This window comes from Bufo gargarizans, chromosome 1 (genome assembly GCF_014858855.1).
Source record: "Bufo gargarizans isolate SCDJY-AF-19 chromosome 1, ASM1485885v1, whole genome shotgun sequence".
Lineage (NCBI taxonomy): Eukaryota > Metazoa > Chordata > Amphibia > Anura > Bufonidae > Bufo > Bufo gargarizans.
Genome location: NC_058080.1, coordinates 579,049,629 through 579,076,654, shown reverse-complemented (window position 1 = coordinate 579,076,654; position 27,026 = coordinate 579,049,629). Strand labels below are relative to the sequence as shown.

Here is a 27,026-nt window from a genome sequence, read left to right as displayed (position 1 = left end):
ATGAACAACCATGCTCTCCCCAGAAGGGAGGGCAGTGAAGGAACAGCCTCAAGCGTGGCCGGGACAGAAGCCACATTGGAGTGATCTGTACCAAGCGGGAGCCAAACAGAGCCGGCGAGAAAAGGCAGTCGAGACAGAGGCCGGCATAACACCCTCCAACCGAAAGGAGGAGTGGGCAACAGGGAAGCCATAGGACAGCTCAAAAGCAGAACCCCGCTACACTGAGACGCCCGGTTCACCGCCTCGCAGAAGGCGAATACCCTGAAGAACCCAAGGTGGAGGTACTCCGGACCTGGGTAAGCGAGCACCCAAGAGAAGTTGGGTGACCTTCCCGAGAAGAGAGGCCCGAACCTGGTAGCAGATCAGACAGAAGCGCAGAGGGCGCCAACCGGAAGAACTCATACCACACTGCATCCGAAGAGGAGGAAATGGTAGTAGACGAGGGAACCGTAGTCCCGCCAGAGCCAACGTAGAATTCGAGGGGCGCTGCAGACAGCACTCTCGACCACGTGACCACTAGCGCAGGGAAACAATGCCGCGGGAGGTAGAATGGGTACATATCTAGGAACCACGAACACTCCCCGGGTGGAAGGGCCAACGAAATGAATGAGTACCACCCAGCTGGGTGCAGTAGCGAGCAAGTAGAGCCCGTCTACTTATATATAAGGTATATATCTTTGAATACATTGGGGATTCATTTGTTGTTTGTTGGACAACACCTTATGCTTACACAGGTGGACAGAATTATCTCTTTAGAGAATAGTGCAAGGCTTGCTGTAAGCATCGTATCCCAAGAGAAAAAAGTATGTCGCAGGAGGAAGGGAGGCATGCATACGTACGAGTAGCCCTGTAAGCAGTGAGAAGGCCAACCCACCTACGGGAGAAGGCATACACGGCATAAACAACGCACAAGAACGTCCGCTCACTGCAAAAAAATCACTCAGCGAAGAGGGCCAGCCACAGAGTGCCACAGTATCTACGGAAGTGCAAAGTGCAACCTGAAAGGGAGTTATGCACAAGACTAGTATGGTATGTGATGGAACGCAAACCGACCGCCCCGAAAGGGGGGAAATGTACCTGGCAAACTGCAGAGTGCAAGAGTGCAAAGGCCCGCCCCAAAAGGGTGTGATGCCCAAGGCCGTACCTACGTCAGAGAAGTAGGACATACCATATGTCGCCCAGAAGGGGGCCATGCACATGGCCACACAGTATCCAGCAGGAACGCAGAAGGTCCACCTAGTGAAAGGGGGACATGCACAGGGCTATCCTAGCATTAAGCGAGTGTGCAACAATTCACCCAACACCGAAATTTCGTGAGAGTAACTACTCCGCCAATGAAGGGGAACATGTGCAAGTCCAGCACAGCACATACAAGGACAGCCTTGAATCTCGTGAGCATGCAAAATTCCGCCCATGGAATGAGGGGTGGTCACACACAAGGCCAGCACCGTATCCAATGGGAGCGCAAGCGTTCCACCCATGTTAGAGGGCCATTCTCGAAGCCAGCAACGTATCCGGTGAGAGTGTAGCATGCCGCCCAGAAGGGGGGAGGGGGGTCATGCACATGGCCAGCATCGCATCCAGGGAGAATGCGAGCAGTCGGTGAGAATGTGTGTATGTCACCTGAGGAAAGGAGGCATGCCCATGGCTGGCAGCGAATCCAGTGAGAGTGCGTACACCGCCCACGGAAGAGGGGTCATGCACATAGCCAACAACGTACCGGCGAGAGAACAACCACCGACCGAGGGAGTGTATTATGTATGCCGCCTCGGGGAAGGAGGCATGCCCAAGGCCGGCAGCGAATCCAATGAGAGTGTAGCATACCGCCTATGGAAGGGGGTCATGCACATGGCTGGCCGTGAATCCAGTCAGAGTGCCGAATTCCGTCCATGGAAGGGAGTCACACCTATGGCCGGCAGCAAATCCAGCGAGAGTGCAGCGTTCCGCCTATGGAAGGGGGTCATGCACATGGCCAGCCCGCCGCAGCCAGGGAGAGTGCAGTATACCACCTAGGAAGGGGGTCATGCACATGGCCTGCAGCGAAACCAGCAAGAGTGCAGCGTTCCGCCTATGGAAGGGGGTCGTGCACATGGCCAGCACCGTATCAGGTGAGAGTGCAGTAATCCGCCTAAGAAGGGGCTCATGCACATGGGCAGCGCCGTATCCCAGGAGAGGGCAAGGGTCCGCCTAAAAGGGGAACATGCACATGGCTAGCGCCGCAGCCGATGAGCGCAACATGCCGCCTATGGAAGGGGGGCATGCATACGGACAGTACTACTGATAGCAGGCTGCAGCATCCTGCGCAGCCAACAAGAATACAGTTATTTTTAATTAATTTTTATTTTTTTAAACACAGCAGGAAAAGGGGTCAGCCATACAGGCCCATGTTATAGAGGGTCTCCTCTAGATGGGATCCGGCCCCTGGATATCGCTGGTACCTGAAAGGTTAATAAAGATCCGGCCTGGGGGGTGGCGCAGCGATCACCTGGGGGCAGGGGAACCTCCCGGCGGGAAGAATTTGCGCCTGGAGAAGTTCCCGCCCCCTCCAACCGAGGCCGGAACCTTGCGCGGGGTGGGAACTTCTCCAGGCGCAAATTCTTCCCGCCGGGAGGTTCCCCTGCCCCCAGGTGATCGCTGCGCCGCGAAGCCGGGGCCTAAATTTTTGCAGCGCCTAGCCGGGACCTGAAGGGAGACGGATTGGCGCTGTACATACCGGCCGCGGGTGCCCACACCGCGGGCCGGCAGAGTCAGGGGACTGGGGAAGGAGGGCCGGCATTGCGGCAAAGCAGGCTGCGAAGCCTGGGCCAAAATTTTGCGGCGCCCGGCCGACCGGAATTTTCCGACGGTCGGCCGGGGGCTGTTGGAGCATAGCGCTCATCTGCAGGCCGCGGGTGCCCACCCCGCGGCCCGGAAGCGAGGACCCTGCGCCTGGCAGCATCAAGAGCGGGCCCCCGGCCTAGAACACCGCACCGGTAAGGGGATGGGGACCCTGAAGTCCATGCATATGGCCGGCAGCCCCAACAACCTTGCCCTTGGACTGGTGCCCGTGAGGGTAGAGGAGGGTCGGGGGCAGCAAGGCACGGGCCCCCCGGCCCTGAAGAAGTGGCCGGTAAGAGGGAGGGGGGACCCTGAGACCGGGTGCCTGTGAGGTTGAGACACCTGCATAACCCCTCCGTCAGGGGCAGCTAGATGTGGGCCTCCGCAGCTCCCTAGGCATTCCTCTTGCAGGGAGAAGGTTGCCAATGTCCTATGGAGGCCAGGAGGGGAGGAGAGGGAGCAGAATGTCACCCTGCGGAAGCCCAGGGGCCAGCCTAGGTCTAGAAGGGACAGAAGGTTCCAGAGGCCCAGTATGGGGGTCCAGAACGCAGGAGAAGCCACTCTCACCATCAGCCGGCTTCACCCTCGGTCCGTTCCAGCAGGGTCGCCCCTTCAGCTACTGGCACCGAAGTGTCAGGACGCTGGAAGAGGGACTTGGCGTGCGGGCGACCCTTGTGCCGGCGGGATGCAGGGGAGCTAGGCTGCCCTGGTCCTCCTTGCCTTCTGTGGGGGAGGCAGCAGTGCGGGTGACCGACACTGGCGCAGCTCAACCCTGGGAGAAACAGAGAGGTCTAGTGCGTCCCTGATGGTCTGAAAGAAAAAAATAAATATATAATCTAAATAAAAAAACTAAACAGCCCTGCAGAGCAGGAAGTGTCTTGCCTCCTTGGACACTAAGCAAAAAAACTGTCAATCTCTCTCTCCAGGCTGAGGGTATAGCTGTGGAGGAGGGGCTTAACAGTTTTCACTTAGTGTCACGCCTCCTAGGGAGATGAGCTATACCCAAGGTCTTCTGTGTCCCCCAAGGGAAATGGGCAAGAAAAACTGTTTCTGCAAATCTTCAATGTACTGTAGGTTGGAACATTTATTGTTCACACTTCTATTAGTAAAACGTAGTCCATTTAGCACATGGAGAGACATTTTTTAAGGTTGGCGTTCCCATATGCTAGTCTTGATCCCTCTGAACTGCAGTGAGATGCGCTTAAGGCTACTTTCACACTAGCGTTCGATCGGATCCGTTCTGAACGGATCCGCTCATATTAATGCAGACGGTGGCTCCGTTCAGAACGGATCCGTCTGCATTATATTGTCAAAAAATGTCTAAGTGTGAAATTAGCCTGAACGGATCCGTCCAGACTTTTACATTGAAAGTTAATGGGGGACGGATCCGTTTGAAGATTGAGCCATAGTGTGTCATCTTCAAACGGATCCGTCCCCATTGACTTACATTGTAAGTCTGGACGGATCCGCACGCATCCGCACGGCCAGGCGGACACCCGAACGCTGCAAGCAGCGTTCAGGTGTCCGCCTGCTGAGCGGAGCGGAGGCTGAACGCCGCCAGACTGATGCATTCTGAGCGGATCCGCGTCCACTCAGAATGCATTGGGGCTGGACGGAAGCGTTCTGGTCCGCTTGTGAGCCCCTTCAAACGGAGCTCACAAGCGGACAGCCGAACGCTAGTGTGAAAGTAGCCTTATATATTAAGAGGCAGAAGCCTCCAAAATTTGGCACATCTCTGGAATTTTGTGTGCCAGAAACGGCAGTGTTTAACGCCCCGCCCCGCCCCTCCGGCTAAGTCCTATACCTTTTATAGCCACTTTAGAAAAGTCACATTATGGTGCACCTATCGCGAGCGCCATCATTTGCGACTTTTTTTATGCCACTAGAAGTGGTGTAAATGCCTTAGTAAAGGTCCCTCATGAGCTTAGGGTTGGGCGATATACCAGTATCACGATATACCGCGGTATTAAAAAAAAACACAGCGATATGGCGTTATCGCCGTTTCCTAAATACCACAGTATTTTGTGACGTCATAGAAGCGGTCATGTGCGCTGACCGCTTCTAAATCTGCGTCCGTGGCCGCCCGCTCCAGCATGAACCGATACTGGACATTTGCGGAGTACTTGTACAAATGTCCCCGATACCTGCTGGCAGCTTGCGGCGGCGCTCTTAGTAGTTCGGCCGGCGTGGGGGAAGGAATTTCTGTGACTCGCATTACCGGCACCCGATCTCTGAGAGGACGCTGTGATCCATGCAATTAACCCCTCAGGTGTGGCACCTGAGGGGTTAATTGGGCGGATCACAGCGTCCTCTCAGAGGTCGGGTGCCGGTAATGTTCTTCAGTCTCTGCATTGGTGGCAGTATGCAGTGCGCCCCCAACCATCCCCCCAGTAGTAATCATTGGAGGCCACAGGGTCGTCCCCCCCATCATTGGTGGCAGTGGGCATTTACGATCGGAGTCCCAGCAGTGTAATGCTGGGGCTCCGATCGGTTACCATGGCAGCCAGGACGCTACTGAAGTCTTTGCTGCCATGGTAGGTTAGTGAGCAGCATTATACTCACATGCGCCGTGGTCGCCGGGCACTCCTTCTCATAGGTCTGTGCGGTGCATTGCTAATGCTATAAGCATTAGCAATGCGCCGCACAGACAGAAGAAGGAGCGCCCGGCGGCGTGGGAATATTTTTGATATCGTACAACACTACATGAGCTACAATCAGAATACAGTAATAAAGGCATGCAGTACGTTCAGTAATCTCACCTTTACCTGCTCTGTATGTCTTGGCCTGATTGACTGGCATTGTCATTTGAATAGGATATAATGGCTAGAGAGAAAAAAAACAAAAAACACCATATTAAATATATGTGAAAACTTCGAAGACCATATGTTCTCTTTAGGTTTTAAAATGAGAACACGTATTGTATGTAATTCATACTAATGAGTTTAGGCATAAAAATAGACTGCTCATCGTAGCTGCTGGTGTGGAGTAATAAATTAGGATTACTGTGAAAAGTTATTACTTTTAAGCCAGAATACACATATTCTTTACTGGGCATAGGCTAGATTTTCATGCATTACCTGGACACCAGGACTCACAGGAACTGGATACATCATATTTGGTGCAAAACAAACTGGCTGTGTGTACACGGGGGTCGGCTGCTGATGTCCCACCATTGAAGGGCTTGGCTGAGCTTGTGGTCGGGGTGAGGTTGGCGTTGTAGAAGGCTTAGGCTGCATTATGAGAAGGAGAACACGAAATTGATTACAATCTGTTCTTTGTGGATTTTTGTGGCTTGAGTTATACAAGAGAATGGATTAGTGGTAAACATGAAGAATACAACTTATTTCGGAATGAAGGTGTTTATGACAATGACAATTACATAACTTTGACATAAACCAGCTAGGTTGACCCACATTAGAAACTTGGCCTTAGGCTTCGTTCACATCACCGTTCAGCCTAAACGGAGCAGGGAACGGAAAGGACAGATTCGGCACATAATTGAGCCGAACGGATCAAGAGAACAGAAAGGCTGAACGGTGATGTGAACAAAGCCTTAGGCCTGCCAAACTTTTTTTTCTTTAAAAAGGAGATTTTTGTATAACTTACCAGTTAAATCTCTTTCTCGCTCTTCCTTGGGGGACACAGACCTTGGGTATAGCTCAGCTCCCTAGGAGGCGTGACACTAAGTAAAACTGTTAAGCCCCTCCTCCATCAGCTATACCCTCAGCCTGGAGATAGAGGCTACCAGTTGCGTGTCCAAGTAGTGAAAGGATAACAACCAATAACGGAAACAACCAGCCAGCAACCCAACGGGGCGCCAGACCATAACCCTGTAACCAAACACAGAAGGGTGGGTGCTGTGTCCCCCAAGGAAGAGCGAGAAAGAGATTTAACTGGTAAGTTATACAAAAAATCTCCTTTTCTCGCCCATTTTCCTTGGGGGACACAGACCTTGGGACGTTCAAGAGCAGTCCAAGAAGGGAGGGACCACAAACCCAAGGCGGACCACCACCAGAGCATCAGGAAACCGCTGCCTGCAAAACCAGGCGGCCCAAAGCAGCATCCGCTGATGCATGCGTATGCACCCTATAGAACTTTGTGAAAGTGTGCAGAGAGGACCAAGTGGCTGCTTTGCACAACTGTTCAGCCGAGGCCCGATGCCTCTGCGCCCAGGAAGCTCCGGCTGCTCTGGTGGAATGAGCAGTGACGCCGAAAGGCGGAGGTCTGCCCTTGGCTCGATAAGCCTCAGACACCGCCAGTTTAATGAAACGGGCAATAGCCACCTTGGAGACCGCCAACCCTCTGCGCGAACCCTCCGGAACCACAAACAGGGAGTCCGTGCGCCGAAAGGACCCGGTGACCTCCAAGTAAATCCTCAACGCCCTGACCACATCCAGACGGTGCAGTTCCCGTTCTCTGGGGTGGGAAGGAGAGGGACAGAGCGACGGAAGGACGATGTCCTCATTGATGTGAAAGGCGGAGACCACCTTTGGCAGGAAAGTCGGGACAGGCCGAAGCACAACCTTATCCTGGTGGAAGATCAGGAAAGGTTCGGAGCAAGAAAGAGCCGCTAACTCCGACACCCGTCGGAGAGACGTGACGGCCACAAGAAAGATGACCTTGCAGGACAGAAGGCGAAGGGAGACCTCCCGTAAAGGCTCGAAGGGGGCTGATTGGAGCGCCGAGAGCACCACATTCAGGTCCCAGGAAGGAACTGGAGGGCGGTACGGCGGAACAGAGTGAGCCACCCCTTGTAAGAAGGTCTTAATTGGCCCTAGAGGGGCCAGGGGACGCTGGAGAAGAATAGACAGCGCCGAAATCTGACCCTTCAGAGAACTGAGGCACAGCCCCAGGTCCAGACCCGACTGGAGGAAGGACAGGATTGTGGGAAGAGAAAACCGGAGAGGTGGGATGCTCCGGGACTCACAGAACCCCAGATAGGACCTCCAAACCCGATAGTAGATCCTAGAGGATACGGGCTTACGAGCCCGGATCATGGTGCGGACTACGTCCGCGGAGAAACCCCGTCCCGTTAAGACGGCGGTCTCAATAGCCACGCCGTCAAACGTAGCGAGCCTAAATGCTCGTGGAAGATCGGTCCCTGAGAGAGAAGGTCTTCCCTGGAGGGCAGTGGCCACGGTGCGTCTGCCAACAGCAACATTAGGTCGGCGTACCAAGACCGGCGGGGCCAATCCGGGGCGATTAGAATCGCGGGGACGCCCTCTGCCGCGATCCTCCGAAGAACCCGTGGCAGGAGGGGAAAAGGAGGAAAGACGTACAGAAGGGAGAATTCGCGCCACGGAAGGACGAGCGCGTCGGCGCCGTATGCCTTCGGGTCCCGTGCCCTGACCAGGTATAGGGGGACCTTGTGGTTGAATTTGGAGGCCATGAGGTCCACGTCGGGGCGACCCCAGCGAAGACAAAGGGCTTCGAACACCTCTGGGTGCAGGGACCATTCTCCCGGGTCGATGGTGGACCGGCTGAGGAAATCCGCCGCCCAGTTGTCCACCCCCGGGATGTAAATCGCAGATAAGGCCGGCACGTGCGTCTCCGCCCAGAGGAGAATGAGGGTCACCTCTTGCATCGCTGCGAGTGCCTCCCTGATGGTTTATGTATGCCACAGCCGTGGCATTGTCCGATTGGATCCGAACAGGGTGGCCCCTCAGCAGATGGGTCCAGTGTCTGAGGGACAGAAGAATCGCCCTCAGTTCCAGAATATTGATTGGAAGTCTGGACTCCGATAGAGACCAAATGCCCTGGACGGACCGGGGAGGGAAAACCCCCCCCCACCCCCGTAAGCTGGCATCTGTGGTAATCACCAGCCAGTTCAGTGGAAGGAAGGACTTCCCCCTTAGAGGGATATGCAACCACCAGCCGAGGGAAGCCCGAGCCAGGGGAGGCAGAAGAAAGGTCCTGTCCAGACTCCTCGGTGATTTGTCCCAGGCCGACAGAATTGCCCTCTGAAAGGTGCGGGATCGGAATTGTGCGAACGGCACCGCTTCGAAACAGGCAACCATCTTTCCTAACAACCGCATGCTGGATCTGAGGGAAGGGTGGTGATGACGGAGGAGACTGCGAACCGACCCGCGAAGGGCCAGACGCTTGTCCGACGGAAGGCAGACCTCCGCCAACTCTGTATCCAGGAGAATCCCCAGGAAGATCAGCCGTCTGGAGGGGGTAAGGGAAGATTTGGGGTGGTTGATAATCCAACCGAACCGCGTCAGGGTCTCCAGAGTGAGTTCCACACTGCGGGATGTCTGAGAGAAGGAGGGTGCCTTGACCAGGATGTCGTCCAAGTATGGGAGAAGAAAAACACTTCTTGAACGTAGAAGGGCCAAGACAGGGGCCAGGACCTTGGTGAACACTCGAGGAGCCGTCGCCAGACCAAAGGGAAGGGCGACGAATTGGAAGTGATCGTCCCCCACCGCGAAGCGCAGGAAGCGGTGATGACATGGAGCAACCGGAACGTGGAGGTATGCATCCTGAATGTCGATTGAGGCCATGAAATCCCCTCTTTCCAGGGAGGCCACTGCGGACCTGAGAGACTCCATCCGGAATCTCTGCAGTCGGAGAAAACGGTTCAGGCGTTTTAGGTCCAAGATCGGACGCACTGAGCCTTCCTTCTTGGGAACCACAAAGAGGTTCGAGTAGAACCCCCTGAACCTTTCCGTCGGAGGCACGGGGGCGACGACACCCTTGTCCATTAGAGAGTGAATGGCCGCGAAGAAGGCGGCCACTCGTACGGGATCTCGCGGAGGACGGGATCGGAAGAAACGGTCCGGCGGAATGGACGCAAATTCGATTTTGTATCCGCAAGATACAATCTCGAGCGCCCATGCGTCTGAGATGTGGGCCCGCCATACGGTCCTGAATAGGAGAAGGCGGCCCCCCACCCGGGTGGGTGGGGGCGCACCTTCAGGCAGAGGGCTGCTGGCCTGTGGGAGCCCGTGCAGGCTGGGACTTGCGCCAGGTAGGTTGCGTCCGAAAAAACGGCTTCTTGCGTCTATCCTGGGCTGGGCCAGAGGAAGAAGAACTGGCCGCGGGTCTAGACCCGGTGGGCTTGCGAAAGGACCGAAAACGGGACGAACCAGCGCGACCACGGGGGGCGCCCATTGGCCTGGACTGGGGGAGGTGAGTACTCTTCCCACCCGTGGCCTCTGATATAAGTTCGTCCAGACGGGTTCCGAACAGGCGGGAACCCGTGAATGGTAGGCCGGCCAAAGAGCGTTTGGAAGCGGCGTCCGCCGCCCAAACCTTCAGCCAGAGTTCCCTCCTGACAGAAACTGCCAGGGCAGAGGAACGGGCAATGAGGGCACCCGCATCAAGGGAGGCCTCACAGACGAATTTTCCGGCCTGAACAATTAGTTGGGCTAAGGAACGGAGGTCCTGAACAGGGACGTCCGACCCTAACTCCCGTTCCAGTTGCAAACCCCATTCAGAGACCGCTTTGCCAACCCAGGCGGAGGCAAAGACCGGTCTAAGGGCCGAACCAGAGGCAGTAAATATGGCCTTGGAGAGGGATTCCGTACGACGGTCCTCAACAGACTGGAGGGAAGATCCGTCCTGTACAGGAATAGTAGTGCTTTTGGACAGGCGAGCCACGGGAGGATCAACCTTAGGCGGGGATGTCCACGTGGTCACAGAATCCGCTGGAAAGGGATAACAAATGTCCAGCTTTTTGGGTGTAATAAAGCGGACGTTAGGCCGAGTCCAAGCCTTGGATACCACAGAAGAAAAATCAGCGTGTATGGGAAAAACCTTGGAGGCCTGTTTGGGGCGGAGAAAGGACACGCCGGCCTGTTCAGAGCTGGGGGGGTCATCGTGTAGCTGAAAGGTATCACGGATGCTAGTGACAAGATGCCCCACCGCGGACGCCAATTTGGATGGAAGCTCTGAGTCCATGTCCACGTCCGAATCCGCCAGTTCTCCCTCAGAAAGCGTATCCCTCTGAGAGGATAGACTTGACTGAGCTCGCACGCATGGCGGAGAGAGCGAAGCATCTGGAGAAGATGTGCGCTCAACCCTTGAACGTTTCTGAGTATGCCGGGCCCTGGAAGATTCGCTGGGAGGCAGGGAACCAGTGGGGGCGGCAGAAACGGTAGTCCCAGCGGGTGCGACAGGGATTGTGGCAGCCTGCGGGAGAGGCGGTCTATCCACGAGACGGCCCACTACGTGTGTAAGGCTTTCCACCGCCTGAGACAGAGACCTAGCCCAGTCAGGGGGTTCAGAGGCACCGGGGGGCGCAGCGGGAAGTGGGCCCTGCACCGGGGCCTGACATGCAAGGCAATGCGGCTCAGATTGCCCACGCGGAAAAAGTTCCTTACAGGCGGTACAGGCATGGTACCAGGGTTTGGGGGCACCTGTGGGATCTGACATGCTGAAGTGTGGTTGTACTCTAATATAGAGACCACAAAGGGTTATAGCAGCTATGACCAGGAGAGTTAGGAGAGGGTTAACTGTCCTACCAGTGCCTCAGAAGAACGTCAGGAGATGGCCCAGATCAGCAGCAGCAGAGAAGCAGTGAACAGCAGTGAGCAGCAGAGAGCAGCAGAGAGAGCGCCCACAGAAGCCGAGCGATGTACACAGGAGGTTAGAGTCCCCCACCGTGTCCCAGCTTCCTGTCAGGAGTGAGGAAGCGCGGGAAACCTCAGCAGAAAGCGCGGGGAACAAGCTCCGCCCCCTCCAGCGCTTGAAATGTCTCCTGTGAAGGAGAACGTAGCTCCGCCCCCAAAATGACGCGCGCGTAAGCCCCGCCCCCTGCCGGGACCGCTAAGCCCCGCCCCCCGTTCTCGGCGGGAAGGGGGAGAGAGAGAAGAGAAAAATGGAGTCAGCCCCGAATGAGGGGGAGGGGAGAAAGATAGCAGCGTGGGGGGGAACGGCGTGGGGGTGCTGAGGATGCTGCTGTGCTGCATTGTCCTGCAGATGAGCGCTCAGAATGAGCGACCACGGGTGCCCCCCTTACCCAGAGGGGTAGATGCTGCAGATAGGGACGGGGTATGGGCTGGAATAGCCATCTCACCGTCCGACGTCTTCACCCTCAGTCCTTTCCAGCAGGGTTGCCCCTTCAGCCACTGGCACCGCAGTGGCAGGAAGCTGGAAGAGGGGCTTGGCGTGCGGGCGACCCCCTAGCTGGCGGGATGTAGGGGAGCCATTGCTGCCCAGATCCTCCTATTGCTTCTGTGGGGGAGGCAGCAGTGCAGATAAGTTTGCACTGGCGCAGCTCAACCCCGGGAGAGCAGAGAGGTCAAATGAGTCTCTGGTATCCCTAGGAAAAAATAAAATAACAAAATTAGAAGAAAAAGTAAAAATAACAAGGAGAAAACAGCCCTGCAGTAGCAGGGAGTGTCTTGCCTCCTTGGACACTAAGCTAAAACTGGTAGCCTCTATCTCCAGGCTGAGGGTATAGCTGATGGAGGAGGGGCTTAACAGTTTTACTTAGTGTCACGCCTCCTAGGGAGCTGAGCTATACCCAAGGTCTGTGTCCCCCAAGGAAAATGGGCGAGAAAATAGGATTTCTATGTGTTTTAACCCCTTAATGACGGGCTAATTTTTTTCATGATTTTTTTTCCCTTTCAAAAGCCACAAATATTTTTAAATAAATTTTTCATTCACATAGCCATAACGAGGGCTTATATTTAGTAGGACAAGAAGTATTTTTTTTAAATGGCACCATTTAAAGGGGTATTCCCATCTTCAGTTTTAATACTTACCTTCGTCCAGCGCGACGTCCACTTCCTGGATTTGGCTGGGCTTGAGTGACGTCTTCTCCCGGCCAGGCCGCACTTGAGCAGAAGACTGAAGTTTTTCTCCCGGCCAATGTCCTGAAAGCGCACGCGCCATGGTGACTTATTCCTGGCCTGTATAGTAAAGGGGCGGAGTGCGCAGCTCTGTACTATACTGGCTAGGAAGAAGTCATCATGGCGCATGCGCGACGGCGTGTTCAGAACATTGAGCGGCCCGGCCGGGAGAGGATCTCTAGTCTTCTGCCAAGCGTGGCCCGTTGGAATTCGACAGGAGAGGTGGCTGTAACCAGGGGAGACGGAAGACAACATCAGGTAAGAGGGGACTTATTTTCTCAAAAAGGGTGGGAATTGTGTAATAAAATGTATTTAGAAAAATTATCACTGTCAAATCATTAACAGATTTAACAGTGATCATTAAGCTGGGAATACCCCTTTAATTTATGATGTCTTGTACTGGAAAAAGGGAACAAATTCTTTATAGGGCGAAATTGAAAAATCCCACGATTTTACCAAGGTTTTTGGGGTTATAATTTAATGGCATTCACTGGATGCTAAAACTGACATGAAATCCTTATTCTTCTTGTCAGTATGGTTTTGGCAATACCAGATTTCAGGTTTAGTTTTTTGCTTAATTTTTTAATGCTGTAACTAGACTGAATAAGAAAGCTGAGGGCCTATTCACATAGAGCCACACCGAAATTTCTCAGATAACCAGCTGGCAGCCAGGTCCTCTTTACCTTCTATTCATTTCAATGGGAGGAAGTGCTGAGGATGTCAGAGCGGCGGCTTAAAGCCACGGCAAGAACAAACATGCCCCTTCTCGACGCAGTCTGGGCATTAAGCTGCAGCTCTACGATTCCTAGCGCTGCCTCCCACTGAACTGAATGGAAAGTAGAGAGGACAAAGAAGCAGATGGGTTTTCAACTAAATATCGGCACAACTTCAATATAGGAATTTAAAAAAGTGAAAAAGCATTCCAAAAAAATACTTGCAATAAAACTATTTATTTAAAAGGCCATGAACACCTTTGGAGCAATTTTTTTTAATAATTGGGTTTAACTAAAATCATTTTTTCAATAGTTTTTTTTTTATTAAGCCTTGTGCAGAGCTACAAGACCACCCATTTGTGCCGTTGTTGTCCCTGTGCTCCCTGCTAAGACCAAATCTCCACCTAGCATACGTGAAGCCTGGTACGTCGCCGTTCGTAAAGAAAACAAGATTTTTGCAAACTTACCAGTAAAATCTCTTTCTCACTCTTCATTGGGGGAACACAGAAACCGTGGGTATAGCTATGTCCTCAAGGAGGCGTTGACACTAGGCAGAAGCTGTTAGCCCCTCCCCTGGCAGCTATACCCCCTCCAGCCTGGAGAGAGAGCTTCAGTTTGTGCACAAGCAGGAGAGGCAAGTAAACCACCGAAAAAACGTGGAACACCAATGAAGAATGAGAAGGATTTTACTGGTAAGTTTTACAAAAATCTCCTTTTCTCATCCATATTCATTGGGGGGACACAGAAATCATGGGACGTCCAAAAGCAGTCCACAGGGAGGGAAAAACCACAGACCCATGGAAGCAAGCGTCCCAGCAGGCATCTAAGAAACTGCCACCCGCAAGACAAAGCAGCGTCCGCTGATGCATAAGTATGCACCTGGTAGAATTTAGTGAATGTGTGCAAGGAGGACCACGTAGACGCCTTGAACCACTGTGCGGCCGAAGCGTGATTCCTCCGAGGCCAAGAAGCACTCGCCGCTCTGGGAGAGTGAGCCGTGACACCTAAGGGCGGAACCCTGCCCCAGGCACGGTATGCTTCAGCAATTGCAGACCGAATCCAACGTGCAATTGCCACCTTGGAGGCTGCCAATCCCTTGCGAGGACCCTCCGGGATGACAAAAAGGTAGCCCCGTACACTGGAAGGAAATGGAGGCTACCAAATAAATCTGGAGCCCTGACAACGTACAAATGATACAATTCCCTTCCCTAGGGTGTGAAGGAGATGGACACAGAAGGAAGGACAATTTCTTCATTGATATGGAAGTCAGAGACCACCTTCGGGAGAAAGGAGGGAACGGGCCAGAGAACCGCCTTATCCTTGTGAAGAACCAGGAAGGGTCCTCTGCAAGAAAGCGCTGCCAACTCGGACACCCGTCTGATGGATGTGATAGCCACAAGAAAAACTACCTTAAAAGGACAGGAGTCGGAGTGAGATCTCCCGCAAGGGCTCAAAGGGAGAAGACTGGAGAGCTGAAAGGACTATATTCAGATCCCAAGGCTGTAGAGGAGGACGGTACGGAGGAACCGTATGTGCCACTCCCTGAAGGAAGGTTTTTATGGGCCCAGAGGATGCTGGAAAAGGATGGAAAGCGCCGACACCTGACCCTTCAAGGAACTAAGGGCTAAACCAAGGTCCAACCCTGATTGTAGAAAGGATAGGACCGTGGGGGGGGGGGGGATGTCCCAGCTTTCACAGAAGCCCAGGAAGGACCTCCAGGTCCAATAATAGATCCTGGACAATGCAGGCTTCCTGGCCTGAATCATTGAATCATAGTGCAGATGACATCCGTTGAAAACCTTTTCCGCAACAGAATGGCGGTTTCATTAGCCACGCGTCAAATGAAGAGACGTTAAATGCTAATAGAAGACCGGACCCTGTGAAGAAGGTAGTCTCTGAGTGGCAGTGACCAAGGGACGTCTCCTAGAAGGAGAAAGAGGTCGGCGTACCACGCGCGACCGGGGCCAATCCGGAGACACTAGGATTGTCAGAATGCCTCCCTCTTGATCTTTCGTAGAACTCTGCGTAGAAGGGGGAAACACAAAGGAGGGAGAACTCCTGCCAAGGGGATATCAGGGCGTCCACGCCGCATGCTTCTGGATGTCTTGCTCGAGAGAGAAGGGTGGGAAGCTTTCGTGTAGATGCAGTTAGCACACCCAGGACCAATGGGAAGAATTCCCTGTAGGAGGAGGGATGTGGTGGGCGCAACAGCCCACCAGTCGGGACCGGAACATGTCTGGAAATGGAAGGCCACAAAACGAATACCCCGTGCAATGCAGATGAGGTAAAGGTAGTAACGTAGGAGCTACCAAGGCTTGCGGGGTGGCTATGAACCATGAGCTAGAGGAGGAAAAGACAGAAGGAGAAGGAGGCTAGGTGTAAAGCCCATTCCTCATCTAAGACTGGTGCTATACAGAAGTAGCCAAGGATTTAGTGGCTGTGCAAAAACTCTGCATGAGGAGGAAGCCAGGCAAGGGGAGTCGCACTGTATTGCTAGCCCCATACCCTAGCAGAGGAGGGGGGCCACACGCAGAGGCCACCAAATTCAGTGATAGAGGAATCCGCCACCTAACGAAGGAGCTGTGCAGTAACAACCCTAGTATGTAGTGGCAATGCAAATACCACTCCTACAGTAGAAGCCAGCACTTGCCCAGTCAGGGCAAAACTGAGGGGGAGGCCTGAGACTATCCCGTAGAAGTCATGGTACCATACTGCCCCAGTTAAGTAGAGCTAATCTTAAAAACTGTACCTGGAAGGGCGCTGAACAGGAGAAACTGCCAAAGCCAGCGCCAGGGTAGGACCCCTACCTGTGGTGCCCTACTGCAGCGAACTCTAGCATTAGCGTAAAAGCTACACCTGTGGAGGAGAACACGTTGCAGCTAAACCAGAGTGCCAGCATAAGCACTCTCACATAAGAAGGAGCGGTGGATAGAGAATACAGAGTCAGTGAAAACACTAGACTCACTGGAACGTACTCACCATATTATGTGCAATGGTCTACGTATTGATGCGGACAATATCATGACTGACTGGAATAGTAGTGCTAAGTGACCCCCTGAGAAGACAGAGGATGTTATAATCATGCCCAAAACCAGCACCAAAAAGAAAGAAGGATACAATGTGGAATAGCCACTGTATCCACTGGCGGCACCCATATACGACTAGATGAAGAGTACCAGGCACCCGTGGGTGTCGACTGTTGCCACGCCCTATTTGTAAAATAAGCTAAGGCACCTAGAGCCGTGGCGTAGTTGAATTGCAGCATTCCCAAGATGCTCAGTTAATCCTCCTCCCCCCCCCCCCCCCCGCCCCCCGCTAGTTGATCACTTGTGGAAGTGGGTAATGCAACACTGAAGCACAGTGATGTGCAACACTCCGCCTATGGAAGGATAGCGCAACAGTCGGGACTGAATCCAATGGTAGTGCTATTACCCTACCTATGGAAGGTGGAATGCATACGGCAAGTACTTAAGCCAGTGGTAGGGAAAATACTCCACCTATGAAGAGGGGTTCATGTCTACAGCGGGAAATAGTGCATATGGCGAGTCCTGTACCCCGTGGGAGTGCAATTATTGCACCTAAGTAAGGGGGTAATGCATACAGCACACATTGTAACCAGTGATAATGTAATTGCGCCACCTATGGAAGGGGCTAATGCATACGGCAGGTACTGAACCCAGTGGAGATACAATTCCGCCACCTACAGAAGAAGGAATGTATACGTCCGGCACTGAAACCAGTGTTATTGTACTTAGTCCACCTATGGCAGGGGACAATGTATCAGGCAAGTACTGTATCCCATAGTAGTGCAATTACTCTGCCTATTGAAGGGGGTAATGCATACGACAAGTACTGCATGCTACCGTGGACGCAATCTTGGGAGATTGCTTCAGATTCATGTCACTCCGCACCCTCTCCCCTCAGAACAACCCTCTCCTGGGAGGGAGGGCGTGTCTGAGCATGACCCAGGGAGGAAGGGTGGGGGTGCGGAGATATTCAAGGAGAAAAGATGTCCTGCTGTAGTCCGCTTGAGCGTAGGTCTACCCCTCAGAATCTCCCCTGGCAGTTGCGGACAGCGCAGGTGGGAACTTATCAACCAAACTACCCAGAGGGTGGAATGGGAAATCTAGAGGTCCGTCCATCGGATTGCGCAGGCGGTGCATTATCAACCGAACGACCCCGGAGGGTGGATTGGGAATCCTTCAGGGGTTCTTCACTGTATTGCGCAGGACGATAGTTATCAAAACAAAAACAGCCGCGGAGGGTGGATTGGGAAACGATGAGAGGTCCTCCTGTGACCGAAATAGGGCACAGACCCCATCTGGTACAGCATGGTCAGAGTGGTAACGCAGTGATGTGGGCTGAGGGGGGTAGGGCCTGTATGGAATAAGAGGCAGGAAGGGGTTAAATTTTGCAATATTAAGCAAATTACATTGCATCTCTAAACCCCCTGAAAACCTGGTGCCGGCCTAACAGAAGTGGCTGGCCAGGAAGGGATCAAAAGTGACTTGAAGACCAGGGGTAGCGCTCGGCGGACTTCTGAGGGCGGGGGACAGCTAGGCGGGAAGAATTCTGAAAAACTGAAGCTCTCTCTCCAGGCTAGAGGGGGTATAGCTGTCGTGAGAGGGGCTAACAACTTCTGCCTAGTGTCAACACCTCCTAGAGGACATAGCTATACCCACGGTTTCTGTGTCCCCCAATGAATATGGGCAAGAAAAAGCCCTTGCCCTGCGTGATGCAGTGCAAGGCAAGAGGGAGCAGTTCGTGCTCCGATTCTCCACGATACACACTAAATGAGTGAAGATGAGGTTACGTCCAGGATCAGCTCTGAACCCGGACAACCCCTCGAGCCATATTCTTATCAATAAGATAAGAAATGTTATATAATGAGTATTTATGAGTTGTCAAGAGATCAGAAATAAGCTTTGCATGATCAGTCAGCTGAGCTTTATGACAGGAAACTGTGTAAACACAGAGCCTGCTAACAGAGAATCTCAACCCTGTACAGAGAAAGGGGTTAAACATTAATAAAGACCAACTAAAAAAAATGATTTTTAGCTCAAAATGAGTACAATGCAATAATAAAACAAATCCTCCTAAAAGGTGTTCATAGTCTTTAAGCCAAATAACTATATAAGCAATTTTTACAAGCGAAATAAGACCAATGAAATTATGTAGTGTGGGATCAGCATATTAAAGGGGGGAAAAAAAAGGTTAATTACTTGAGCATACGATCGTGGATTGAACTCCTTCGCATTTGGATTTAAAGTAGATTTTCTCACTTGCCTGAAAGAGAAAGACAAATGTTACTCAATGTTTTTATTGTATATCGATATGGATTTAATTCTGACACTGCACTACAAATTATTTTTCTGGTTCATTGTTGCCATGCAGTTCTTAAGGCTGGGTTCACACCTGAGCGTTTTACAGCGCGTTCCTAAGCGCTGTAAAAACCCTCAACAAGAAAAAAACAATGCTTCCCTATCAGCATGGTTCTCATCATACGATCGCGCTGTAAAACGCCTGACGTCCCAAGAAGTACAGGAGCTTCTTTGGGGGCGTATTGTCGCGCGTTCCCGCACATAGACTTCTGGAAATGCGCGACAATGGGCGTTTGCTTGTTTCCGGAGCCGCGAATGTAAACGCCCGATAAAATCGTGCATACAAGTACGCTCAGGTGTTAATCCAGCGTTAAGTAAACCCGTCAGGTGATTTCTGCTGCCTTATCGAAGAGCAGAACACAACAGGAGAGAAGCTGAGCTCTGTGGTTCATAGGTTTATATCAGGGGATTATTACAGGTCCAGTTATCAGGAATGAGAATGTGCCTATGAACAATTGTTCCCAGTAATTGGCTCAAATGTCATACAGTGTAATAGGGGCTTAAAGGGGTTGTCCAGGGACAGAGCTGAACCCAGACATACCCATAATTTCACCACGGCAGCCCCCCTCTGACTTGAGCATCGAAGCAGTTCATGCGCCGATGCTCTCCCTTGCCCTGCGCAGGGAAAGGGCTCTTTTTTACAATAACACACTTTCGGGTGGAAGCTTCCACCCATCAGTGTGTTCAATGACGTCACTGGCTCTGATGGGCCGGCTTTAGCGATGGCCTGGCACCGGAACTCCACAAAATGCCTTTGCACTGCAAGATTAAGCGGAGAGGAAAGGAGAGCATTTGAGCAGTTCAAGTCAGAGGGGCTGCCTGGGTGGAAATAAGGCTATGTGAGGGTTTAGCCCTGAACCTGGACAACCCCTTTAAAGCTATTTGCCACTAAACTATATATATATATATATATATATATATATATATATATATATATATATATATATATATATATATATGTATATATATATATATATATATATATATATTTTTTTTTTTAACAAGGTGCTGCAGCATGAACCCTGAAACAGAAGATTTACATTTACCTGCTCCCTACCACTTTGGTCCTCCACGTTGCCCCGCTGTCTTCATCATCCAGTCACAACACCGTTTACATCAGGATGGCTGTGGGCATGGTCACTGGTCATGCTCCAGCAGTGATGTTGCCACAAGCAGCACATCACTGCTAAAGCACTGCCAGGTGTAAACAGCGCAGGGACCCGAACTTGGAGACAGTGGGCGCGGCAGGGTGCAGGAAAGTATGAATCTTCTGTTTCAGGGGCCATGGTGAAGGAACTTGTAAGAAAAAAAATCATTTTTACCAGAAAAACCCTTTAAGTGGCGACACTTCCTTCCAACCTGCCTCCTATTCATGAAGGAGGAGGTACTAACTAGTGAGTGCCATCCTCTGCAGTGAAGGAACATGCTAGTTCCTTCACTGCAGAGGACGGCACTCACTGGTTAGTACCTCCTCCTGCCTGCACCTACCCCCCCCCCCCCCCCTCCTTTGCCCTGCAAAGACCAGTAAAGCATTTTCCGTTACCAGTGGTCGGTTAACCCTTTAATCACCGAGTCTTAATAACCAGACACTTGTGATTTAGCACAAGTGGTTCAAACAGTTGTAACTTTATTTTTATTTCTTGGACCACCAAAATAATTTTTAAAACTTTTTTGAAGCAACACATTGGACTTTATAATATACTAGCAGTAGGACCCGTCAAAAGATGGACAGTATCCCCCATAACAATACCTCTACAGCACCCCATCCCCTTAACATTGACCTCCAAAGCAGCCTGCACCTTTAACAGCGAGTTCCACAGCACCCCAGCCCCTTGACCGTGACCTCCACAGGGGGCCCGCCCCCTTAACCGTGACCTCCATAGGGGACAGTCCCCTTCACTGATCTTCAACATTCCCTGCCCCCATAACAGAGACCTCCACAGCATCTGCCCCTTTAACAGAGACCTCCACAGCATCTGCCCCTTTAACAGAGACCTCCACAGCATCTGCCCCTTTAACAGCGACTACCACAGCAGCTGCCCCTTTAATAGTGGCCTCCACAGTCCCCTGTCCCCTTAACAGTCACCTCCACAGTGGCCTGACAATCGTCCAAACTCCTTTTCTTACAGAGCATTATCATCTTTAATTAGCATACACAGAATTAGTATACACTTACAGTCATGCGAGTTACATCAGCCTCTACAACGTTGGCTAAGCGTCGCAATCGAAATCATATTAACACACACAAGCTGTTTTATACTAAGAATGTCCTTCGTTGCCTATAGCAACCAGTCAGAGCTTATATTAATGACCTGTAGCAAAATAGAAGCTGAGCCGTGATTGGTTGCTATATGCAACATGATTCATATCCAGGCTACCTGCCACAACAGACAATGGCTCCTGTAGTTTGGCGGTTAGGGGACCAAGCCTATTTTTTGCCAAATTGGAAAGCGCGGGGTGAAAATTTCCACTCAAAACAAGTATATGCTTGTCATGCGGACAGACGGATTGTATCTTTTTTCACATTTTTACCGGTCTGCACATGCGCAGGCCTGAAGGACTGATCCGGCATTCCGGTATTTTGAATGCCAGATCCTGCACTAATATATTCCTATGGAAAAAAATGCCGGATCCGGCATTCCGGCAAGTCTTCAGATGTAGCATGCTACAGTTTTATCTTTTGCCTGATCAGTCAAAACAACTGAACTGAAGACACCCTGATGCATCCTGAACGGATTACTCTCCATTCAGAATGCATTGGGGTATGCCTGATCAGTTCTTTTCCGGTACAGAGCCCCTGTGACGGAACTCTATGCCGGAAAAGAAAAACGCTAGTGAGAAAGTACCCTTAAATATTCAAATATATGTCTGCTACATATGTACCCAGTAGAGAATTAGAAGGTATCGTAGGGACTTGATCTGAATTTGTGGATAGGTGTAATTACACCATCGAGTTAGTTCAGATCAAGTCTCTACGATACAGTCTTATTCTCTATTGGCAAATAGTGTTTGAAAAACGTCAGGAGTGACCGAAACGTTTCACTTGAGTTACCTTGCATAAGAAAAATAAAAAATATATACTATGATACCACAATATTCACTGGAGTGCTGAAGTTTCTATTTTGTATTGTTGAGGGTTGGGAACTCACAACCTTAGCACCCACACAACTTGGATGAGAGTGTCATGCCACTGTATTTACTTGCCATATGATAGCTTGTTTTTTGCAGAACAAGTTGTATTTATTTATTTATTTATTTATTTTTTTAGGTTTTACTACTTTAGCACAATAAAACGATTTAATAAAAAAATACATTTTTGCATCACTGCACCTTGAGACTCATAACTTTAGTTATTTGTAGTTGGGTGAGGGCTTGATTTTTGTAGGACAATTTTATTTTTTACAGTGTCATCCTAAGGGGTTAAACGGCACTTCTGCCAGTCCGTGAGAGCCAAGCCCACCCGCTCCGCTGCATGGGAAACTCTTGCAGCGCTTACAATAGACTACTGTAAAAAGGCGGCAGCCTAGTCTAAGACCCCTTAGTGATGGTCATAAAAAGGCTTTTGGGTGGTCAACTAAGAGGTTATACTCTGAAACACCTGTCTAGATTTTTTTTTTGTTTTTAATTACAGATAAACCTAACCTATACACAACAGTGCTCAGCCTCTATTCCTCCATCACATCATGATCTCAGACAGATCTATAAAGTTGGTCTGCAAGAATTATTCCAAAATATAAATCAGTATATAGTTACATATGGTAATAAAATGATCTAGGTCCATCAAGCTCAACCAGCGGATGTGGATGAAGGAAAGAGGATGTTACTTATTTCCTCCTAATCTAAGGCCCCTTGCAGACGAGCGTGTCCGGATTAGATCCGGATGCGTCCCGGTGCATTGCGGCAAACCTGTGCGAGTAGGTACGCAATTGCGTTCCGATGTTCAGTTTTTATCGTGCGGGTGCAATGTGTTTTGCACGCGCGTGATAAAAAAAAAACGACTGTGGTACCCAGACCCAAACTTCTTCACAGAAGTTCAGGTTTGGGTTAGTTGTAGTGTAGATTGTATTATTTTCCCTTATAACATGGTTATAAGGGAAATTAATAGCATTCTGAATACAGAATGCATAGTACAATAGTGCTGAAGGGGTTAAAAAAAAAATATTAAACTCACCTTAATCCACTTGTTCGCACAGCTGGCATCTCTTCTGTCTTGTTCTGTGAGGAATAGGACCTTTGATGACGTTGCTGCGCTCATCACATGGTCAGTCACATGATCCATCACCATGGTAAAAGATCATGTGACGGACCATGTGATGAGCGCAGTGCCGCCATCAAAGGTCCTATTCCTCACAGAACAAGACAGAAGAGATGCTGGCTGCGCGAACAAGTGGATTAAGGAGAGTTATTTTTATTTGATTTTTTTTTTTAACCCCTCCAGCCCTATTGTACTATGCATTCTGTATTCAGAATGCTATTATTTTCCCTTATAACCATGTTATAAGGGAAAATAATAATGATCGGGTCCCCATCCCGATCATCACCTAGCAACCGTGCGTGAAAATCCCCCCGCTTCCGCACTTGCTTGCGATTTTCACGCAACCCTATTCATTTCTATGGGGCCTGCGTTACATGAAAAATGCACAAAGAGGAGCATGCTGCGATTTTCACGCAACGCACAAGTGATGCGTAAAAATCACAGCTCATGTGCACAGCCCCATAGAAATGAATGGGTCCCGATTCAGTGCAGGTGCAATGATTTCACATCACGCATTGCACCGGCGCGGAATACTCGTCCGTGTGAAAGGGGCCTAAAGGAAGCAAAAGAAACCCCAAAAAGGCACAAGGCAATGTGCCATAAAAGGAAAATGCACCAAGTGGTGCTAAAACTTGGCCAGCTTTCTAACAAAAATGGTATACCTTTAAATTACTACTGATTTTAGTTATTGGGTCAACAGTCAATTGTTTCTGGTAAAACTAGCTCCCGAGACAGACTATTCCACAGTACAAAGCTCTTACAGTAAAGAAGCCTTGCCACATAAGCAGGTTGAAGGGAGTGCTCACTTGTGTTTGGCCTCATGCACATGACCGTTGTTTTTGCGGCTTGGAAGCGGACCCAACTACTTCAGTGGGGCCGCAAAAGATGCGGACAGCACTCAGTGTGCTGTCCGCATCTCTTGCTCCGTTCCATGGTCCGCAAAAAAAAAAAAAAAAAAGTAACATCCTATTCTTGTCCGTTTTGCGGACAACAAATAGGCAGCTATATAAATGGCTGTCCGTTCCGTAAATTGCGGAAAGCACACGGACGCCGTACGTATTTTGCGGACCGCAAAACACACAACAGTCGTGTGCATGAGGCCTTTAAGAAAAGCTTTTCACCATATTCTTAGTATGGGCCATTTAGATAAGTATATATTTTTACAAACTTACACCCCTATTCCATTTAGAAGTATTTTCTTGCTTGAGGAGGGTAATAGTTTACTCACTCTGAGGCATTTTCCTTTTTCTCATCCTTGTCCTCGCGATCCTGCTTGCCAGGTCCAGAAGTCTGTACACCTTGTGATGTAACCTCTGGTCCTCTTTTATGTTCAGAACCACTACTGCTAATAGATGGCGAGATGCTGGGGCTGCTTGGCTTACTGCTGCTGTTGCTTGTAGGTGCATTACTGCCACTTTCACTGGCAGACTCCTTGGAGTTAGAGTCAGACTTGTCTTTCAAAAGTTCTCTGGGTTTTTCCAAGTTTTCACGATTTTTGCCAAGAAGCTGATCAATGGCATCAGGACTAGAACTAGACTGTAACTATAGAGACAAATACCATCAGAAAACTGCTCTCAAACCCCAAAGAGGGCCTGTCACCACTGGGATACATCTTTTTTTTAAAGTAAATAATTGCATTTCCCATGAAATACTTCAGGGGCTTTTTCCGGTCTCTGTGGCACTTTTCTGTTATTCCTCCTAGAAAAAGTACTAATAAATTGACAACTGAATGTTACTATGTGTGGGGAAAAGGGGGGTGTCTATGCATACTCTGACACTTTCCAATCAGTGCTGACAGTGTTCAGCTGTAGGGGCACAGCAACACCCAGCTGTATTTTTAGTCATACATATTCAGGAGGAATAACAGGAACGTCACAACACAGATTGCTAAGCAAAGATGCTCCAGGATTGTTATTTCATGGTGAATACATGTATTTACTAAGACTCATCTGGTAATCAATCTAAAGATATATTACATACATAACATACCCTAAAATCATTTTTAAACTTCTTTAAATCATCCAGTTGCTTTCTTTGCTCTGAAGCCAATGGTGACACTACTGAAAATAAAAACAGACAATTATTTCACACTTTGAGAGACTTGGACCGGACATTGGCGTATTATATTTTTGGCTGAACTTTTTTTTTTATGGGACTATCTGACACTAATGTGTATGGGGAGCTCCTGGTGCTGCTTGACAGATGTCAGGTGAGAGAAGCAACAAGAATTTTTTTTTCACCCAATTGTTTTGCTCTCCCAAGGAAAAAAAAAAAAAGGTGTCCGGCAGCCGCTTTCTCCTCTTTCCCTGTTGAAATCACATATACACTCAGCTGAACAGAGGATGCATGTGTATGGGGGGGGGGGGGGGGGGGGGGGGGAGATGAAAGAGAAGGCTGGCGAACAAACACACATTCTCTGCTCCACTCATTGGTCCAGTAACAATCATCAGATATCCATAACACTTAATTTTTCAGACCAGTATGCATAAACAAAAATATTTTTCACATCAGATTCACTACCAAGTAGAAGCTTTTAAATTAAAGGGGTTCTCCGGGCTTTTAATATTGATGATCTATTCCCATATAATTTTATAGAAGCGATCCGTCCCATTGAAATGAATGGGACAGCTTGGGTGTAATTACACCTGCTCAACACTGCAGAGGCGAGGGAGAGAAGGTAAACAGTGAAGAGGAGGCGTGCGCTGGCACAGCGCACGCCTCCTCTTCAAACAGCTGATCGGTGGGGGTGCCGGGTGTTGGACCCCCGCCGATCTGATATTGATGACCTATTCTGAGGAGAGGTGATCAATATAAAAAGCCCAGAGAACCCCTTTAACATTTATGCACATACCTTTATTTTCAGGTTTGCTAAAAGTAGAAGAATCACTTTGTTTAATAGACTCTCTGCCACCAGCAGGGGAAATTTGCCTCTGATCTTGTAACCGAGAATCCTTAGCTGGATACAAAGACATACGCAATTCTGTTAAACTAATTCAGTTCCTTGATACAACATTTACTAATACAGAAACATTGAGGATATCTATTACAACGTTGCAGAGTGTGAATCAAAACGATTATTCCCAATACTTCTTCCCATACTTTTGTCTTAACTCAACAAGTTGCTTTGCTACCATCACCTAACTATTTCATGAAAGAGACCAAGGATCAGGTTTACTAAAAGAATAATATTTGGTCAGTCTCAGTAAGGCGGCATTCACATGAACGGAAGTGTTTTGCAGTCTGCAAACCGCGGACCCGCAAAACACCAATATTGGTCTTTCAACAAAAGAAAGCACATCTTATATTTCACCGTAACATGTGGCGGTTGTACCATTGGAAATCAATGGGCCCACACCATGATGCAGCTTGCATAAGGCCGGTATCAGAGTTTTGCAGACAGCAAAACTTACGGTCACATGAATGTACCCTAAAAAGACTGCTGGAGTAAGAGGTGCTAAATAAATTTGACGCTTCTTCTGGCAGTTCGCACACAAGAAACTGAAATGTACACCAGCAAGGACCTGCTTCTGCAAGCTGGCCAAAAAACCATCACACATATACCTTCATTAGATGGAGTAACTGCTCTATTGGAGGCTGGGCTTGCAGGTGTTGGAGATCCAGTGGGCACGGGCATGGTAACAGATTCTGAAGCAACAGAACCGGCCTGAGGAGAACTTACAACTGGTCCCGTAGCACCACCCATAGCACTCTGTCTTGGTGATCTGGGTCTGTGTGTTTTGGGCGAAAGTCTTTGCACTACAAACAAGCACAAATCCAGAAATGAATGTAACAAAAAGCAGCGGATTTACTACAGTAGAAGTCCCTCAAGTTACAATATTGGTTTTATTGCAACCGTTTTATGTTAAAACTAATGCATCCTGAGACCATAGCTAAATAGGAAAACCGGTACTGAGCTCCGAATTTCCAAAAAGTAATCCCAAAATAAAACAAAAATTAAGATTAACCACTTCATTACCTTTGAATTTCAGTTACGCTATTTTTATTTTATTTTTTTCACTTTTACTTTGGCAAGCATTAGATTGCCATTTGTATTCAGTAATGG

The 27,026-nt window shown here is 49.9% G+C and overlaps 1 protein-coding gene across 5 annotated transcripts in view; it reads right to left on the bottom strand.

Moving 5' to 3' along the window:
• Positions 1–27,026, bottom strand: part of ATXN2 (ataxin 2) — a 139,873-nt gene that overhangs the window by 63,306 nt on the left and 49,541 nt on the right. For 3 of the 5 annotated variants that reach the window (XM_044275783.1, XM_044275785.1, XM_044275787.1), the window contains 7 exons: positions 26,525–26,719; positions 25,815–25,919; positions 24,953–25,023; positions 24,192–24,505; positions 18,550–18,613; positions 5,895–6,047; positions 5,577–5,640 (listed from right to left, as the gene is read on the bottom strand). In XM_044275783.1, coding sequence (XP_044131718.1) covers positions 5,577–5,640; positions 5,895–6,047; positions 18,550–18,613; positions 24,192–24,505; positions 24,953–25,023; positions 25,815–25,919; positions 26,525–26,719 — 966 coding nt within the window. The remainder of the gene's footprint in view (positions 1–5,576; positions 5,641–5,894; positions 6,048–18,549; positions 18,614–24,191; positions 24,506–24,952; positions 25,024–25,814; positions 25,920–26,524; positions 26,720–27,026) is intronic. The other 2 variants (XM_044275786.1, XM_044275784.1) reach the window with 1 other exon arrangement.